Source organism: Pseudopodoces humilis, chromosome 9, assembly GCF_049639895.1.
Source record: "Pseudopodoces humilis isolate 2021_Gansu_Grassland_sample_001 chromosome 9, ASM4963989v1, whole genome shotgun sequence".
NCBI classification, from domain to species: domain Eukaryota; kingdom Metazoa; phylum Chordata; class Aves; order Passeriformes; family Paridae; genus Pseudopodoces; species Pseudopodoces humilis.
In genome coordinates, this window is record NC_142208.1 from 24,164,166 (window position 1) to 24,184,268 (window position 20,103).

At 45.0% G+C, this 20,103-nt stretch overlaps 1 protein-coding gene across 2 annotated transcripts in view; it reads left to right on the plus strand.

Moving 5' to 3' along the window:
- Window positions 1–16,647: 16,647 nt before the first annotated feature.
- Window positions 16,648–20,103, plus strand: part of NEURL1 (neuralized E3 ubiquitin protein ligase 1) — a 142,714-nt gene continuing 139,258 nt past the window's right edge. For both annotated transcript variants that reach the window (XM_088059694.1, XM_088059695.1), the window contains exon 1: window positions 16,648–16,844. In XM_088059694.1, the coding sequence (XP_087915820.1) occupies window positions 16,760–16,844 (85 nt within the window). In that variant the 5' untranslated portion in view covers window positions 16,648–16,759. The remainder of the gene's footprint in view (window positions 16,845–20,103) is intronic.

Here is a 20,103-nt window from a genome sequence, read left to right on the forward strand (position 1 = left end):
GTGCACACCTGGCTCTAAGTGTCCTGCATGGCTGCAAGCTCAGATTTCCCTATGAAAATGGGCTGAAAGGACCAGCCCTCTAGTCAAGGGGATGTGAGAATCCATAACTTTGAAAGCCTAGAATGGCACCTGCGGGCACTCTTGGCTATGCACCCTATACATACTGAGGTATTTGTATCATACAACATCCAAGTCTGAGGCTCTTGCACTGGGGCACTTCTGGCTCCCCATCAGAGGGCACGATGCAATCAGAGCCACTGGCGCTTTTGTCCCCTGGGACTGGGTTATCATCTTCATCATCTTTTTGTCTCAGAAGTTCATTTTACAGACAAATGCAACTCATCACCACACAAGGAAGTTCTGAGGTTTTTTCCTGATATATTGAACAAAATTTTCCTCTTTCCAACTTTCCTCTGAAAACGCTTTCAGATTTCTTCTCAGCTCAGGTTTCCAAATGCATTCAGGAAAGGGGGAGGGGAAAAGGGCGTTACTTTTAACTATTTTGTTAGAAAAGAGAGGAATTATCTCCACTGAAGTACACTGTCTGCTGGTCCTGGGGTTTCTGCCCATGCTGTTTCCCACTGCAGGACTGGTTGCCTTGATGGGATCATGTTGAAAGGGATCAGCAGGGAGGAGGTACCTGTGGTTGTTCAGAGGCACATACAGATGAATCGCAGATGAATGTCATCTCCTCCAATCTGAACAGCGACACACACAGTTACTTTAATGAAATACATTTGCTCCAACCATAACATTTGTGCTCCCCTTTACCTGTGAGTGAATTGCCTGTTAATGTTCATCCATCAGCAATAAAACCCCCTGGCTAATCAGTTCATGTTTCCATTTTGCCATTATAGGACATCAGGACCCCTCCACATTGCTGTTATAGGGCATCATGACCCCTGGCTGAACTCCATAGTTGATTTTTAGCCAGGGTTGCAGCCGGTCTTGGTTCTCAAGTGCTTCAATACTAAAATACTTCTCATTTAATGGCTTACATTTATGTGCTGACTTGGCTTCAGAAAGTGTTGTGCACTCTCTGTAGAACAATTACTTTAGAAAAATCATTTTGCCTTTCCAGCTCTCCTGGGCAAAAACATAGTAAAGGCTATGCAGTTCCTTGCAGTTCAGGAAAATAAGACGTAAAAAGAGTCAGAAACATCCTCTGGACAGGACAATCTGCAAGGGAATTTTACTTCTCCCAAGTGCCATCTCCTGATCTGGATATTAGAAGTCTGTAAAGGATGCCTCGGGGTAATCACTGTGCTCTGTTGTGATTGGGATCACACCAGTGATTCAGAGCTGAGACATGGAGTTGTTGAACTGTAGAAGAAAGGGAATATTCCTTAACTTGCAGGGAAGGAGGGAAGGAAGGAGGGAAGGAAGGAGGGAAGGAGGGAAGGAGGGAAGGAGGGAAGGAGGGAAGGAGGGAAGGAAGGAAGGAAGGAAGGAAGGAAGGAAGGAAGGAAGGAAGGAAGGAAGGAAGGAAGGAAGGAAGGAGGGAAGGAAGCAGGAAGGAAGGAAGGGAGGAAGGAAGGAAGGAAGGAAGGAAGGAAGGAAGGAAGGAAGGAAGGAAGGAAGGAAGGAAGGAAGGAAGGAAGGAAGGAAGGAAGGAAGGAAGGAAGGAAGGAAGGAAGGAAGGAAGGAGGGAAGGAGGGAAGGAGGGAAGGAGGGAAGGAGGGAAGGAAGGAAGGAAGGAAGGAAGGAAGGAAGGAAGGAAGGAAGGAAGGAAGGAAGGAAGGAAGGAAGGAAGGAAGGAAGGAAGGAAGGAAGGAAGGAAGGAAGGAAGGAAGGAAGGAAGGAAGGAAGGAAGGAAGGAGGGAAGGAAGGAAGGAAGGAAGGAAGGAAGGAAGGAAGGAAGGAAGGAAGGAAGGAAGGAAGGAAGGAAGGAAGGAAGGAAGGAAGGAAGGAAGGAAAGTAAATTGCTAGAGACGGACAAGGGTTCAAAATGTTTCTCAAACTTTATCACATGTGATTACCAGTTCTTAGGGCAAAATGAAGAGGAAACAAGGATTAAAATAATGTATCTCCAGCAGGTGGGCCTGCCCCATGTGCCCAGCAGTGTAGTCACCCTGCTGAGCCTGCTGTGAGGCTGCCTGCAGCTCTCAAGGGCACCATCCTCAGAGGAAGGCAGCTGCTCCTTGATAGCAAATCTCCAAAACTGTTCTGGAAGCTACTGTTTCTCAGTGCATCTTTTGGAAGGCAGTGTTAAACAGCTCTTTGCTTTTTCCTCAGCATTGCAGAACACGGTGCCAAAGAGGGGGCCTCCCTTCCTTGCCCCTTTATGGGAGTAAAATAGCAGCTGTAGGCTTTTTGCCTCAGATGATGGAGAGGGTGGTGGGTACAGGTGTGAGAAGTCCCTCTTGCTTTGGGGACGAGGATGATTTCATCACCAAAATTTGAATTGGTCATTTAAAATAGGACACGTTCAGCAGAAAGGTATGGTTAGTTTTGTGCCTGAGCCTTTGCCAAGAGCACCTTTCCCAGCAGTAGGGAAGGACCCACAGGGCTCCTGCAGGAGCACTCCTGGCCTGTGGCAGGGAGATGGTGGGTTACCTCACTGGGAGCCTTTGCAATTTTTTATAACTGACAAATTATTTCATTCCCTGGACTGATTTTTTTTCCTGCTCTGAATGTGTGCCTCAGGCAAAATATATTTAGAAAACTGTTACATGGGTTGGTCAACTGCTCCTTAGATGATGTAAGGGCATAAAAAGAAAAGCACGCATGCACACACACACACACACACACACAAAAGCACACAAAAAGAAATAAACTGCTTCCCTTGTTAAAAATGTGGGGTTGTACAATTGATCTGAAAATGAACAGCAGCTCTGACACCCACTTAGAGGCACTGTTCTGCTTTCAGTGGCTGCTGCAGTCAGGGTACCCCCCGAGCACCACAGGTCACTGAGTTATCACCCTGCTCATTTTTGTGCCTCTGCTGCTGGATGATAAATCAGGATGCAGAACTGGCCCAGCAAATTCACAGGCTGCAGGACATGGCTATGAAATTAGTTCAGTTCCAAATGTGACCTTTTTTCCCCAATGTCTTGGCTCATTAATTGCCACATGGGGATGCCACCTCCACAGGGTGTTTGGTTAAAACATGCACTCTATGGCCACAAGGAGCAGGTACCAAGCAGAGTGTTCCTTGCCTCAGTTTCCTTTTATGGAGTTAAGAGTGGATCCACACGAGCCCTTTCTCTGGGTACTGGGAGGGTGAGTAAGTCACTGGTGAAATGTCACATTCCTGTGATGTGGGAGTACCCATGCTTTCCCAGGTCAGTGTGGGATGGCTGCAGTTCCAGTCTCTGTTTTGGGCACCTCTCAGCTGGTGAACTGGAAAACCACTTCCACCTGGCTGTATTTATTCAGAGGACAAGGGCTAGTGTATTTTCAAGGCTTAGAGGAAATCTGTCATCTTGTGTTTGAGTGAAGGCCATTGCCGCTGTAAATGGCCATCCCCAGCAGCAGTGTCTCCAGACCAGTTTCCTGTTCCCCTGCAGCTCAGGTGAGCCTGTTGCTAACCCTTGGGCCCACAGGGAGACACCCTGAGAGCCTGTCTATACTTGACCAGCAGGTTGCAACTGAGCTTTATCTTCTGTGGCTTTTTTCAAACGGTCTGGGGTCCCAGTCCCTCACTGGTATCTGAGGACAGCAGAGCAACATGATTGCCTTCTTTTTTCTCCAAATCTGGCAGAGGATTTTACTCCTCACTGCTTGGAAATCATTCAGCATCTTCAATTTCTCACCACAGAAGTTAAATTCCACTTCAACTGCCCATGAAGATGGACAAAGGCAGTATTTCCTCCCATGCAAATTTCTGATGGTCACTGGCAGCAGTGACAAATGACAGCTTTGTTGGCTCCATGGGGTAGGGACCACCTGAATCTGTGATTCTGTGGGTATTTTTGCACAGCTGTGTACTCTGTCCAGGCTAAGCAAATAATGAGTAATGACCATTACATGATTAATGAGATGCTAGCAAAAATAATGTCAGCATTGAAAAATGTATTTTGTCTTCACTAATGATCTCTGGAGATTAGGTACTCCTGTGTTCTGCCTTGTAACTTCATTAAAGCACCAACATGCTGCTGACTGCCAGTGAGGAAATACATGGCTTAGTGATGTGTTATTCTTCTTAAGAGCTCATTATATATTGCTGTCCTGGCCATTAGCAAGTTGCTTTTTGGCTTACTTAGAAGCATTATTTCCTGATCTCTGCATTATCCCAATCTTGACCTAATTCACACCATTTCTGACTGGGAGGGATTTTTGTAAGGCCATTTATCTGCTTGGCTTGGAGCTGACGCTGCAGTGACATCATTTGAGATAGAGTCTCTTCTCAGCTAAGAAGGAATCAGGGAATAAGGTGGAAATTAAGAAAACAGATTGATCTCTAAACATTGCAGCTCAGTGACTTTCCACACTTTTTTGTCTGATTTACTAATATTCACCTATATACTGATGTTTATGTAGGGTATTTTTGGAGTGTTTTGTTTCTTTTTTTTTTGTTGTTGTTGTTATTTCTTTTGTTCTTTTCAGACACTCAATTTTAAGCTCCAGCCCTGGGTAATCCACAGTTTACAGGATGAAAACCACTGATAACAAACTTTTCTTGAGAGATCACTTTATCTTCAGTTTTCAGAGATGTTATAGAGGCTGCTTAGGTGTTCTAAAGAAAATGGAAGTTGAGTGACAAACCCCATCACAGTTCAGTGACTTTGGGCCTCTGCATTTGGATTTAAGGCTGACCCAGTCTTTGTCCAGTGTGACTACTCTAGGAAGCAGACCACATCCTTCAGTAGCTGGATTTATGGCTTGTAAGTCAAAATTTCTCTCTGCACTGTTATTAATTCACAAATTATAAATACTGTGTTATTAATTCACATATTCAAAACCCCTTGGGTAAGCCATATCTAAAAACTGATGTTACAGATCTTTTGTAAGGAGTGATCCTGTAATTCTCGAACTTGTGTGTCAGGAATGGAAAAACTTGTAAAGATGGAAAGAGGAATTTATAGGTAAATTTTGCTCTTTTTTTTTCTTTTTTTTTTTTTTTTTTACTCGAAGGGTTAAGCACAGCTGACTGGGTTTTCTGGTCAGGCACAGGCAGCATCCCAGTGCAGCCCCCCAGTATCAGTGCTGTATCCTGTGGTGCAGGGGCTTTAAAACTGGGGACTGAAGGGTGTCTGCACGCAGAGGGATTAGAACGGGGGCGGAAAGGAAGGAGAGGAGCAGAGCAAAGCCAAGCCAAGCCTTGGAACGGTGAGGAAACAGCTTTTCTTGGTGCCGCAAAGAGCGATGCATCGGTCTTAAGCAGCGTGTTTGAGCAGAGAGCTGCTGTCCTTGTCCTTAACTTGCAAAGGGCCCCGCCACCACAGAGCGGTGCTGCGGCTCCTCCGGGCGCTGCTTTCCGTCCCTGCCCTGTGCTTCCCACAGCTCTTAGAGGCAAGAGGGAGATTTTTCAGGAGTGCTGAGCATCCCTGGAAGCGGTGCCGGGCGGACTAGCACTGCCAGCGCCGCTGTGGTGTGCTCAGGTCGGAACTCGCACAGCACCGATGTGATGCTGGAGCACAGGTGTCATTGAGGATACTTGGGCTCATCTCGTGTATATGTCTCCACTACAAATCTTTATGAAGTTTTAGCAGACACTGGGCATTTTCTGGACTGAAAATGTGCTAGGCCAATTTTGAGCCTTTCTTATGTGCTGCAAATAAACTGCAGAAGTAAGTGAGAGGGAAGTAATCCTGCTGTCAGGGCTGGGTGGTGGTCAGGATCCACACCTCTCTGCTGAAAACTATAGAATCATGCAATATTGCCAGCTGGAAGGGACCCACAAGGGTCTTTGAGTCCAGCTGCTTGCTTCTCACAGGATTACCTAAAACTAAGTCAGGTGTCTAAGAGCATCATCCTGATGCTCCCTGGACTCTGTCAGGCTTGGTGCCATGGCCACTTTTCTGAGGAGTATATTCTGACTGACAACCCTCTTAGTGAAGAACTTTTTCCTAATATTTCTCACTCTGAATCTCCCTGAGATCTACCTCTAGGTATGTCTGCAAATACAGAGGTACCCATAAAACAGAACTAGTTACTACGGTGGTTTTTTATTTTTTTATTTTTTTAGACCTTGGAAAAGACTTGCAAAGGGGACAAAGAACCACAACATTCAGAATGGAATCCATGAAGCAGGTTTCCCAAGAAAAGCAAGGTATGCATGAAAGCATCATAAGCAAAACACTACAGGTATTTTCTTGTTGCAGGAAAACCCAATCTCCACAGGTGTTAAAATTCATCTTGTCTTGGTGTTCCTTGGTGCTCTGAAGTGGGAGATTTATTCTCCCAGTGCCTTGTATCTCATGTGAAATGGTGGTTAAAACCCCCTGCCTCTGACAGGAAGGAAATATATCTAGTTATATATTTACATCTATTCATATCTATTTATAGCTATTTAAAATATACAATATTATACTATAATATTATATTATAATAACTTATAATATAATATGTTATTATTATATTTTATAAAATAGATAATGATATATACTATTCTATTCTATATTTATACTACAAAATATACTATATATATTTAAATATACGATATATTTATATATTTATATATTTATATAAATATATTAAAAAAATATAAATCTATAATATTTAAATTGGTCAGGGCTTGGATTTGGATTTGTCTTAGGTTTCCTTCAGGCACCTGTGCTAATCCAAGCTTGCCTCAGAGCGAGTCAGAGACAGAAAACTCAGCTTTTTGTGGCATTTCTCTGCAAAACTCCCAAAAAACTAGCATCTCTTTCTCATCAGAAGCCTGCAGTCGCATCCTTTGACAGCCCCCTTTGCCAACCATGCTGGCCCCCGGCGGTGCAGTCGCAGGGACGAAGCCTCAGCCGTGGCTGATGCGAGCGGACGCGGCCCCGCACGGGCAGCAGCTGCAGCCGCTGTCACCAGGGATGGAGCCAGTGTGGGAAGTGCTGAGCAGCTCTGACATCTCTCTACCCCTGGCTGCTGCTACATTTCTAAAGGCCTTTTCTTCTAGACAAAAATCTCTCCTGTTTTGTGGACTCCTGTGGAGCACGGGGCCTCAGCTGGAGAGCGCTGTCCTTTTAGGTGGTTTGTTCAAGAGCAGCGATAACAGGGTTAATTAGTAAGAGGACATATTAATAATCTGGGAAAATATAAATATTGTCTCTCATAGCTCTTATTTGGTACAAAGGAGATTTTTTCAAGTATCTGGGGTTCAGGTATCAGCTTAAATATTATGGAAGTTGTGAGAGTTTGTTACCCACTGAATGTGTACACACACACACACACACACACACACACACTGCTGTCTGGCCATTAGTTCCTCTGCAGAGTAAAAGGTGACCTCCAGTCCTAAAAATCCATGTTCTGATATAAAAATACATTTTCCTACTAATGCCAGAGTCACCTGACCTAAACCATACATCCCTGATGCATTTAAAAGTTGGTGCTTCACAGTAGCTGCAATTCATCTTCCAGCAAAATTAGAGTTCTGTTTCACAAAATTGTCTTGTCATATAGCTCTTGTCTTTGTCTGTGTTTATAACCCACCCACACATCATTAATCTTCCTCTCTGTGTATATTTATAATATTTGTATGGTGTTGGGCGTCTCCAGAGCACTGTGAACGCAAAAGCAGTTCTCTGCAGTTATTCTGACTTTTTCACAGGGAAATACCATCCTGACTTAACCTTCCTGGGGGGATCTCTCACCAGCAGCAGATACTCTCTGTGTTGGCAAGAGACTTGTGGATGATCTCTGTGGCAGATTTCACTTATGCTTGACCATTATAAACGGGAAATGAAGAAATCCTAGGAATCTCGGGATGTTTAGACTTGATACAGTTTTCCTTTCTCAGCTCAACTTTCATTTCATCTCTCTCACACATTCTGACTTTGGAACTTTTTTCCCAAGCTTAAAAGCTCAAGCTCTAGCACCTTTTCAAGGGAAGATTGGAGAAGGTGGGGTCTGTAGGTGTGTTTACTGCTGCATTGCTGGGCACTGGCAGGTTCCTGCTCACTGCCTCCTGCTACATAATCGTGAGGAGTAATTAATTGCTCTTAGAAGAGGCAATTCCAAAAGAGCAAAAAATTTCCTCCAAAACAGCAAGTAATCTTTTTGAAACTGTAGGGTAAGCCCCACCAATCATTCCAGCTGCACCACCATCACTACCACCCCAACCCACCCCCAGACAAGCTCTTGTAAAGAGCTAAGAAGAAAAATGTGCCATCATCAGAGACAGATGGTTCACCACAAAAGAGACTCTGCCCTCTCTGTCCTGGTCCTCCATGCAGAGCACAAAATACCTTTTAAAGACAAAATTATGGACTGCAATTTATAACTTTACTTAATACTAACAATCATGGACTCAGCAGAAATGGTCTTTTAAAGTACACTGCAATTTTCCATATCGTCTGTTCCAAGCTAAATTCTTATGGTTGCACAGACAGTAATTACCTGCAGTGTCTTGTGTTCTGCAGAGAATAATCATCTTCTCATGCTGCCTTTGGTAACATCCCTAACTACTCCTGTCTTTCCAAAGCAAATAGCTAGAATCACACTGTGTGGGATGATGGGGTCCTGTGGTGTTGTGACAGCCACCCCTCTGCCTCTTGAGGTTTATCTGCCATAAGAGGGCTTTGGGATAGGCCTTTTCCAAGAGCTCTGAATACCCCTGAGCTGTTCTGTGTTAAGGCCTCCTGGGGAACTCAGTGTCTTGGCTTTGGTACCACACACAGACTAAATGTGCTGTTGTAAATTAACCCCTGTCCCTTCATCAAGTTTTCTTATGGCCAGACCCCCATGTCCCCCCTCATGTCTTCCCCTCCCTTCTTGTCTTGAAACTTCATTACATTTTCACTTATTTAGCAGAATCCATCTCTGCAGAGTAACGAGCTGTAGTGACTCTGAGGGGTGGTACAGAAAACATTTGGGATCTATATCAGAAACAATGATGGGGTGACAGCATAGGTGAGTGAAGAGCTTCACAAGTGCTGGTCCCTCCCTGGCTTGGTTGCAGCCAGAGCCCTCAGCAGCTAAAGGCTTTCTTTCCACCAATTTCCCAGCCATGAACCATCACCTTCAGCCCAGCTCTGTGCCTTTCACCTGCTTCTGGTGTTCTCCTTCACTTTCTCAGCCATCTGGCCTTCCCTTGTTGTCAAGAACCACCCTTCCTTTTTAGAAGTAAATCTGTGTGATTGAGGATGATTTTGGGGGAACCAAGCCAGCACACAGTGGCTCCAAAGCAACCACAAACTGGCTTCTCTGGCCCTGGGTACACACAGCACCCAGATCTGACTTCACCAGGATGTTTGCTGGCTTACAGCCATGGCTTTCCAGCCTGGGCAGCAGAGCAGAACGGTTAAGCCATATAAGTGTAAGGCAGCGATTGCATTTTGGGTTATTTCACATTATCACATTCTCGGTCTGTGAATCTGGCATGATCATTGTTTTATTGCCCATGTGCTCTGTTAGCTAGAAGTGCACTCTGAAAGTAGACACAAGCATTGCAGATCCAGTTCTTGCTATTGAATTCCTTCCTAAAATGAGGATAGATTCCACCATAAAGGTTTTTGACTACTGCAAAGATGGACACAATGAAGAAAAGAGCCATAAGAATAAAAGCAAAGAATAAAAGCAAAAGAAGAATAAAAAAAAGCAAAAGCTTTGGCAATTGACCTGAACTGCTAGCACGGCTGTAACTAGGGCCTTGACCTGTTCCATTTGTGCAGAAGGATGAATGATGCAACTACAGTTCATAAGCATCTACTTTTCCTTTTGGATGAAACAAAAAGGTTTCTAAGAAACTTCACTGGCATGGAACTTGCAACTCAGCAAATTCAGACTGGAAGTTGTAGGATTTTTAACTGACAGTCATTAAAGCATTGCAAAAATTAGTCTAATAGTGTAATAGCTTTTCCTTTGTTTGCAGTCTTAAAATTAAAGGGAAATTTGTTCCCTAAATGTCTCAGAGACACTGAAAATATTATCAGTAATTCAGAAGCAGAGATGCAAAATTTCCTTTTGAATCCAGTAGCTATAACTCATGCAGAAGCTTTTACAAGAGATAATAATGTCAGGAACACGTTGTCAGTAAATGAGAGCTCAAAATCTATATCTGCTCATGAAGTGAATAATGATGGGTGCTGCTCAGTTACTAGGCTGTGATGCTGCCTGCAGGATTTTGGTGACAGCATGAACAATGCAAGTGGTGCCATTTGAATTGGGGTATTTATTCATATGGAAATGGAATGTTTTGTCCTTGCATCCCCATTTATCAGAGCCCAGTGACAGTATCAGATTTCATATTGTGATCTGTTATGCAGACTGGAAATTCTGAGAAAAGAACAGATCTGTCAGCAAGATTATTCAAATTAGTGCTGTTGGGGACTTGCGCTCTCCCCTGTTCCTCCCTTGTTTAGTTGAGCATTTCAAGAGAACAGTTTTGAAACTCATTCTAGCCAATCCTGGCAGTTAAACCAAAATTAAGGCTAATATTTCTCTGGGGGGGTTAATCCTCAGCGCTGGGATCAGATTGTATTCTTGGAAAAAGAAATAGTTGCATCTGATTTGGTGAATGCAGCAGTTCATGGCATTCTCCTGGTGGGAAGTGCTCCTCATCATGATGCTCTACAAATTGAGAGTCTATGGACCTTTATGATACCAAACTTGACATTTCTGAGTTTGTGCTGGCTGGCTCCCACAATTTGCATCAAGGAGCAAAGAGAAATGGTGACTTCAGATGTGACCAACAGGCTACATATCCAGTGCCACCAGCAGGGCTCTGTAGAAAAAGCTATTGCTGCAGTTTCCAGGTCATCTTCTTGAGATTCAGCCAATATCCTTGCAATCTGCCTGGAACTCCCTGTGTGGACCAGGAGGGAAATAATGAGCAGTCTCAGCCTTTCTGGGGACCCCTGAGGGTGGTGTTCAACTTCAGGGACTACACAGGGCCTGAGTGACTGGGATGGGAGCTTGTCAGGACAGCAAGTACTGAACACATCCTGTTTCTGTGGCCAGTTTAAGGCTGAGTCAGATGTGGGAAGATCATCTTGGTTGACTCTCTGATACTGCTTTTGTCATTCTGTGTGGTGGTGCTGGCTGTGTGCAGGTTCTGCAGACTGTGCAAGGCTGGGAAATCAAAACCCAGACTTTTCTTATTGTTTTAAGTTTATTTGGAGTTTGTAATATTTGGAACCTGTAAAGATACACTGCTATCCTGGAACCACATGGAGAAAGGAAATACTGACCAGTATACCAAAACTGTTGGATGCCTTTGATAATCTAATCCACCATTTAAAGTACTGAGGATGTCAAACATATTTAGAGGTTCAGACTAACATCTTTAACATGCTTAATATACTTCCCTTTTCTCTAACTCATCACATTTTGTAAATATTTGGGTTTTTTCCCAATATTCCTCAAGCATGCTGACTTCTCAGCATGATGTCAAGTTGGCTTGCAATGACCCATTTAGAAATCTGGGCACCTCCACTCTTAATTTGTGCAGTAAATTCAATTAAGAGCAAATATTTTGATACAGAAATAGGACATGAGGTTAGCATCTGTCATCAAAGTCTTGATATATCCCTCCTTTAACTGACACCCATTTATCTCTGGAAAGAATGTAGGATCTTTAATAGAAGGGAAATATCCCTCAGAGTCTTTGCTCTGCTACAGTGGACTGTCTGCCACCTCAGTAGCAATATCTACCATCTTGACAGAGATATGAAAGTGAGATTGAAAGGAAGGGCCATTGTCTAAGAAAAGGTTTCAAGGGAGAAATTCCCCAAAGTTAAATGAATAGAAACAAAAAATCCCGCAATACTGGTCAATCTATGAGGATGGCAAATTCACTGTAAAGTGCTAGGGAGAAATCTCTGGCTCCTGTTGCTGGAAGTAGGGGTTCAGGCTGTCTGAGAGCCAGTGAAACTCCAAAGGGAAGATCAAAGGCTTGACTATTAGCTGTGCTAAATTCCTGTTAGATTTCTCTTGTAGATCAAAGGACCCTTTAAATAGGGAGGAGCTGATTCCCCTGGAAATATCCTTTGCTCAGTACTGGCCTTTCATGTAAGCCCCAGCTTAGTGGTGAGATTTGGGCCACTGGGATATGGCACAAATGTGCTCCTTGAAGCTTTCTGCTTTGGGAGGAAGCAGCCTTGGGGTTCCTCTGAAATACACTTGGGGCTCAACAGGCCTCACTGAGTTTCCTAGTGTGAGGAGCACAGTAGACTTGAGTTAAAAGGTACTTAAACACTCCTCACAGAGGCATTGCAAGAGTGCAATTGTACTTTAATGTCAGAGCTCAAAAAATATGACCAGTACATGTGGAAGAAATTAATATTTTCTAACAGCCTGTTTGTTCTCCCCTGTTTCTTTGGGGGTTTTTGTCTTCAGATAATTGTCTTTGAGCATAGCTCATAACAAATACCTGAGTAGCACTTTGCAAAATGGCTGCTAAAATATGTAAAAGCCTCCTCTCATGTGAATCCATCGCTGATGAATGGGAGAACTGCAAATGTAAAGGTCAGGAAATAACCAGAATTAATCTAAAGCATGAAGATAGCTGCACAAAGCATTTTTTCCCAGTCTGCACACTGTACAGCCAGTATGTCACAAAAGATGGACACTTCTTTGCTGTCCTACTCATATAAAACAAGTATCTACATTTCTTACATAAGAGGTGATGTGAGATTTAGTTTTCTCAGGGAAAAAGCACAAAACTGGATGATCACTTGTCATGGTGGGTTTTTTTGACTGCTGTTTGAGAGTAAGCATTTTATGAGGCTTTATATCTACAGATCTTTTTTTCCTTCTTCCCTTAACCTCTCATCTCTAGAAGTATCTTTGCATACTCTTCTGGCTGCTGCTGGGAAGTCTGTTGTCCTGTAGACACAGAAACACAGTTGTTCACTTGTGGCTGAGAGTGGTCTCTTGTCATCCTTTCCTATTTTAACTCACAAGGCCAAATTTGCTTCTGTCCCATCTGAGTCTTACATCCAGTTTTCATAAGTTTCCAAGGTGACAGCAATGGGGGTAAACCTTCCTGATGTAGTGGCTGCAGGGTATTTAGTTTTGGGTTGATGCACGCCACATCAAGAATGCCTTTTTCATTCAAGCAGTTTAAAATACACAAATTAGGGTTTAGCTCAACAATTACATGCAGTGAATATCTCCCAGATGATCTTTTCTCCCTGCAGCATGCAGATCTGTACATTTCATGGATAGGTGTGTCTTTTTCTTCCACATCTGCTGAAGTTCTGATGGCAGGCATTTAATTACAGCAATTAGAGCAACAGCTTTCAAGATCCTTCAACATATAAGGGAAAGAATTAGATTAATGGGTACATGAAGTCAGCAGGGCCTAGTGGATCAAACCTTGCTCTGGAAGGGATGTATGGCATATTTCCATTCTTAGACCCTTTGATGCTTAAAGTGCCACATTCTCAGCAGTCTCACTTGTGTGTCAGCGAGTGGTCCAGGCTCCTGGACCCCATGAGTTTCAAATCCAAAAGGGCTTGGCTAGTGCCCACTCACTGCTTTGTGTTTTATTCTGTGATATTTATTCCCTGGGTCACACCTCCTACTCTGAGCGTCCTTTCAGAATATGAATTCTGATGTGTTTGCCCACATTTCAGAGAATGGTGGCTCAGGCTTCATCTCTACTCCTCTTCTTCTGATTCCTCATATTATTCTGTAATTGTGATTACCTGGTTTCTTGTGAGACCCCTTGAGGGCTGATGTGCCTAGAAGGCACAAACATAGGTTTTATAAAGGGAATTTTTAACTACATTCCCTTCATTGCTGCACGGTGCTTCAGAGTTAGAGACCTTTGCAAAATACCCAGAGTCCTTAAATGCAAATGCACTCATCTGCCCTTGCCCCCTTTGCAGTGTGAAAGCACCCCTGTGTACCCAGCCTAGCAGCTGGTTATCTGCCTGGTTATCATCCAGCACGCAGACACTCCCCTCCAGCCTCTCACAAATCCTCCTCCACATCCTGTCTCTGTGGTCTTTCACATATGCCTGAGCTGAACAGCTGCAGCTCATCCTTGCACCCAGCTCTCGGGTGGAGAATTGATGGGTGGTTTTGTGACTTTTGTTCCATGAGCAGATGTGACTATGCAGGGCCTTTCTCCTTGTGTTTGTTCATGGTTTTAACCACGATGTTAGCCGATACTAACTTCAGATGAAATTCGTGGAGTGGTTGCATTGTCTCCGTTGACTTCTAAGCACAAATTGCAAATTGGAAGTCTGGTGCCCATGCACAAATTCAGAAAGGGGAGAGGAGTTTTAAGTCACTGTGAACTCGTCCTGCTCTGTCACACAGAATAATCTGCATCAGGTCCCCACTACCTGGCAGGGCTGGTACCACAGAATTGCATGCATCTAATTAGTCAGTTCAACTGATATCACTAACACACAAGGAAAGTCCTGACCTGCTGGTGTGAAAGCCCTGCAGTTTTGGCAAGCTGTTTCAATGCTCCCTGTTGCTAGAGCACAGGAAAAAGGCAAAAACCCAGAATCAGTGTGATCCTGTTTTGTCTATCAAGGGCCCCTGTGATCACAGAGCATATTTCTCACCCTACTCAACATTTTTTGCAGGAAAAGCTGACATAAGTTGGCAAGGACAGCAAGCAGCCCCTCCTTCTCATTCCTTCTCCAACCAATATAAGGAGCAAATTGAAAGGCTCTGTGATAAAGTGAACCAAGGTACAATCACAACAAACCCCTGGTGCTGTTTTGCATTCTTCCCCACGGTGTCAGCTGCAGGCTGCTGTGCCAGGCAAAGCAAAACCCATCCCTCATGGTAGCTGAACATGTTGCTAAAGCAGGTCTATAAGGCTTCTTTCTTTCACTGATGAAACTATGCTTTAATTTGGTTATCCAGGTTGAAAAGGGAGGTGGTTGAGCACAAAACCCACCAGCCATGTGGGGTATTGTTTAATATTCACACTATGGCACCAAGGTTAAATTGGTGCCTGGTGTCTAAAACTCAGGGTGGATTTGGTAGAAGCAGAAAGCACATAGTCCTTCTGGGAACAGGTTCACCACGTGGTGAGCTATCCCACAAGACACAGTTAGCAGCCTGCACAATGCATGTGTGAGTGCCTGTCATTTAATGGATGACTGCACAGAAATCTTTCCTGTGCTATTACATGGACGTTCCCTATGCCTACAGTCCAAAACTGAGAGCTTTTTCAAGATCTCTTTTATACAATGGAAAGATGCCTTTTCCATTATAATTTGCCTTACATTGACACCTCTTTCTGCCACATTAAACATGAAACTTCCCAGAAAAGTGACAGTCCTTGCTCAAGATCTCTTGCAATTCAAGGACAGGCAGAGAGAGAGATTAGAGAAAAGAAATGAAGAAAGAACAGTTTTGTTTTGTTTTTTCTGTTGGTTGGAGACAATTAGGTTCAACAGGATGGAAGGCTGGATGATGAGCAGGTGGAATTGCCCCTCTAAGGGCCATTCCAGTCTTGTATCACAAATGACAGAATATTCTGAGTTGAAAGGGACCCACAAAGATTATCAAGTCCAATTCTTAAGTGAATGGCCCATATAGGGATTGAACCCACAACCTTAGTGCTATTAGCACCATGCCATAATCAACCGAGCTCATCTCAGGGTCAGTTGTTCCTTTTTGGGCTCACTGTAATGAATTAACTGGAAATATAGTGTTCATGTTCACAAAAGATCTAAACAAAGATGTGACTCAGGCTAAGTCTCTGTCTCACCTCTGCTCTTAAGCTTCCTGCGTGTGGAGGCATCTGGTGGAACAAAATGGGGCCAGAGCAAGACCCAGTACACCAGAAGAACTGAACAGAGGGCTCATGTTTGAACCAGATTTCAACCCCACTCTACCATGGCTTCACTCTGACTGGTGTAGTCGTTCCTTTTTACTTCTGAGAGAAAGAGAAAGGATGTAAAAAAGGTGCACATCTCACCCACAGTGCAATTAAAGGCTAGGCAGTAATAATTCTTCACCCTGGCTCTGTGTATCAAACATACCAAAATACATCCTCATCTGGACTTAAGCATCATATTTTGGTTGAGATTATCAATATTTCTTATCAATAAGTCTTCCCGAGTGTGGCTCTGACATGTTTGTACCTATGAGAATCCTAATTGCTTTAGGACAGTTGCATCCTACCACAGCCAGTCTGCTTGTGTGAGTGTCCATGCGTGATGCAGCTTCTTTGAAGGGCCTGGATTCCAGGGCTCGCCAAAAGATTCCTCTCTGGAAGGAGGAGGCTGGGGAAGTGGGTTTAGGACCAGCAGGTGTGAGGCAGGTCCCGAGGTGGCAGTGCAAGGGAATAATGTCCCTGACCCTGCGTTCGCCCCTCGGCGTTTGTGGTCCTGGGCATCTTTGTGCTGGGGGCGGGGGTCGGGAGAGGCTCCGCGCGTCCCCACCTGTCGCGCCAGCGGTGGCACATCTGGGCGGGGCGGCGCGGCCCCCCGGCGGAACAGCTGTGTCTCCATGGCGACGGGCGCGGCGGGGGGGCCGCGGTGCCCCCGCCCCGCCCCGCCGAGCGGAGCCGAGCCGAGCCGGGCGGAGCCGAGCGGGGCCGAGCCGAGCGGAGCGGAGCCGAGCGGGGCCGGGGGCCCGGCGGGCGGGACCGCGGCTCTCGTCGCCCTCGGAGCCGGCGCTGCCCTCTGCCCGGGGGAGAGACCTTGCGCGGTGCCGCCCGGCCCGACCCGGCTCGGATGCCGCCATGGGGAGCCGCTTCTCCAGCATCCCCGCGCTGCCCCGCGGCGGCCAGGGCCGCCTGCACCGCGCCCGCCACCACCGCCTCAAAGGTACGGTTCGGTCGGCGCCCCCGGCACCCTGAGCATCCCCCTCAGGACGGGCACGCGCGGTGTCCCGGGGCACCTGAAGGAGCCCGGAGCGGGACAGCTGCTCTGGACACCCCGGGATGGGATGGGCGCTCAGGCAGGACACAAATCCTGGGTACGTCAGGGACGCCAGTTTGGGATTAGATCCCTAGGTACACATAGCACCCCGAGTACCCCGGGCAGGCATCCCGGACGCCTTGGGACAGGCTGTGCTCCCCGGGATAGGATGGCTTCATGCCGGGCACCCCGAGCCCTGTCGCGTTGCGAGCCCCCTGCCCTGATCGCAGCACTGACACTTCTTCCCCAGCAGTGCCCCATGGGTGGCTGGTGAGCCCGCGGTCTTTCCAGGCAAAGGTATCCTAGGAAAGCAAAGGTCAACAGTTTGGGGAGTAAGACCACCAAGAGTCCCCCAGTGCTTATTGGTGAATGAAGGCTTTGCTTTGGTGTCTCTTCTGGGTGCTCCATGAATGTGTGTGTGCATGCGACTGTCAGTCCTGTTTAGAGGACGGCAGGGAGTATTTGGGCTTCCTTGTCTAGCTTATGTGGCTATTCTGTTCCTCAAAAGGATGCCATCTCTTTTCTGAACTCTTGGGGACCTATTGGGACCAAATGGGATAGGGGCGATTTCTGTAATGTGGACAGGAGAGCCAAAGGTCTCCTCTATTTCTGCTCTTTTTTACCCCCTTTTGCTGTAAGATGGGAGGGTGGTAGCAGAAAATAGCCCATCGTTCATGAGCGCAGTTTTCTTGAGCAGCAGTACACACACACTGCGTGTGTTCAGCACTACCTGGGTACCTCTTCTCTAAGGTCATTTTCACAGCCAAAGGCACTGGCTGATGAGGGTAGAGGTTGTCACACATCTCCCTGTAAGCAGGGAATGAGGGAAGGTGCTGCTCCAACAGCCATTTCAGTTATAACTTTTTGCAGCTTCCTCTATATGTTGTAGAATTTGCAGCCACCAGCGTAGAAAATAGGGATGCTGCTGTTCTCCCTCATTTTTGCTGGGCTTCTGGATACTTCTTTGGCATGGTCTAGAGGAGTGGAAATGGTTAATGTTGAGCTGTGCAACCAGTTGCTATGTAGAAGGATTTTCTGATACTTGCACTATTCTGCTGAATCTGTCTGCCCCCTTCCCCTGTACTTGGGTGATTTGGAGCAGTTGTGTGAGCTGAGGGTGGTTTATCCTGGCTGTTTCAATGGTCATTGAAATGATGTTAGGAATGCTTATCACTCTGTCATGGACGAAGTCAGTGAGAAACTCAGCCCAAGCAATGGTGATGCTTCAAATTAGACTTGAAAGGAAGGGGATGCTGTATCCTAAACAGTGAACCATCATCCTCTATCAGTGCAAACATGAAGGCACGTGTAATGCCGTAGTTGCTGGTATGCAATTGTAAACTGCCAGGGAGGATTTGTCTCTTTAAGAATCACGCTGTCAGCTGGAAGTCTTTCTGGAGCAACCTTAAGCAGATAAGAATTTATAAACTGAAGCCAGAAGGGACACTGCCACTTAATCCATTAACAGTGGCTTACTTGAGATTTGGAGAATACTCTGTATGAATCACCTGATTTTTTTGGGTGGGGGGGAGTGGAGTGGCAGTGAGTTGTTTGTTAATGGTACTTTGTTTGTATATTTTTTCCTTTAATTTACATTTTAATTAATTTTCTACCTGTGCTGAGGCAGCAAGCAGAAATACTCTCAAGATTGTAATGCAACAGAGCATTGAAATAATTTTTATTTGGAATAAAGAGTGAACAAGGCTTTGCCTTTGTTGTAAGAACTAAGCAACTGCCAGCGACAATATGTGCCTTTTCTGTCTTTTTTGAAACCAGACTGCCTCAGGTCCTACATTTAAATTCAGAATAAACAAGTCTGATTGCATATGACAGGTTTCTGTAAAATGGACTTGAGGCATAGCAGTGAGAGTATGAATGTCACACAGTTTTGTTACATATCTGCCATTTAATGTTTTGTAAAGTGTATTTTAGTTGAAGATTCTTCCTTCAGTGTCTGGCTTAGTGTTAGGGATACTAAACTTTTATAAATAGGCTACCATCTAATACTTTCTTAGTCTGTGACAACCTCTTCCCAACGTAGTGCTGGGGTAATTAGGGCTCATTCTTGCTTAAGAAGAAGCTATGATTGCATTGTTTCCTAAGGTGGTCTGTGGTCTCTGAATTCAGTCCCTGTACCTTACAAGTTCATCTCACCTAAGTAAGAAGTAAGATCTCCGCACATGGTAGAGCTGTCGCCCACTTGTGCTGAATTTTTTTATGTCTTTCTCTTAGTCCTGCTAAAAATGGTCATCTTTAGTTACATAAATCCTCTGAAGACCATGTGATACTGTTGGTGGTGGTGAAGGCATAACACAGAAATCTCACGAAGACTGACATGGCTGGCAGAATATTTGCTTTGCTTTAGATGGTGGTGCAAAAGGAGGAAAGCACACAACTTGATTCTCAGGCTTCAGTTCAAAGCTGCAGTTTTAAAACCAGGTAACTGAAATGGGCAGGTCTTTGTGAAGGTACCTGCAAAAGCAAAGCTGGAACCCCAGGCTGATGATTTTAGAGTTGCTTTTGAGTAAGGTAATACTTGAAAATCTATTATGTCCAGCTGTTTATAAAAGCACTTCACATAACTGCTCACTAGGAACCACTAGGCTCGAGCACTTTGGAATTATCTATTCCAAAGCAGTATGTCATATCTGGATTATGAATCCAGATTTTGGTGCCATGATTGTGCTGACAGGTTTTGGCTGTTTTGGAGACAGTGAAAACTGAACTCCTCCAGGACTGCAGGTGACCTGATGCCATGATCCATGGATGTGGCTGTTAACTTTGAAGTCCAGGCCAGTGATTGGAAGGAGGTTTTCACTTGGTGATATCATGATGGGGAGGTTGAGGTGAGATTATTTTCAGAATTCCTGTGAGTATTTCCCTTCCCATAACCCAGATGTAGTTTGTCAGGAGTGACAGAAGGTGATCCTTTGTGTACTTTCCTAATGCTGTGCAAAAGATTATGATTATCTGGTAACAATCTCCTTAAGGATGCAGCCAGATAAACTCCAGGAAATTTTTGCTGTCCACCCTCTCTGAAATATGGTTTGTGATAACTATCAAACAAGGTGTGTATGGCTGTTTGGAGGGGAGCCAAGTAGGAAAACTCCAGCTGTATCTAATCTTCTGAATTCTGAGATGAAAAAGATCATCAGGGGCTCTGTGT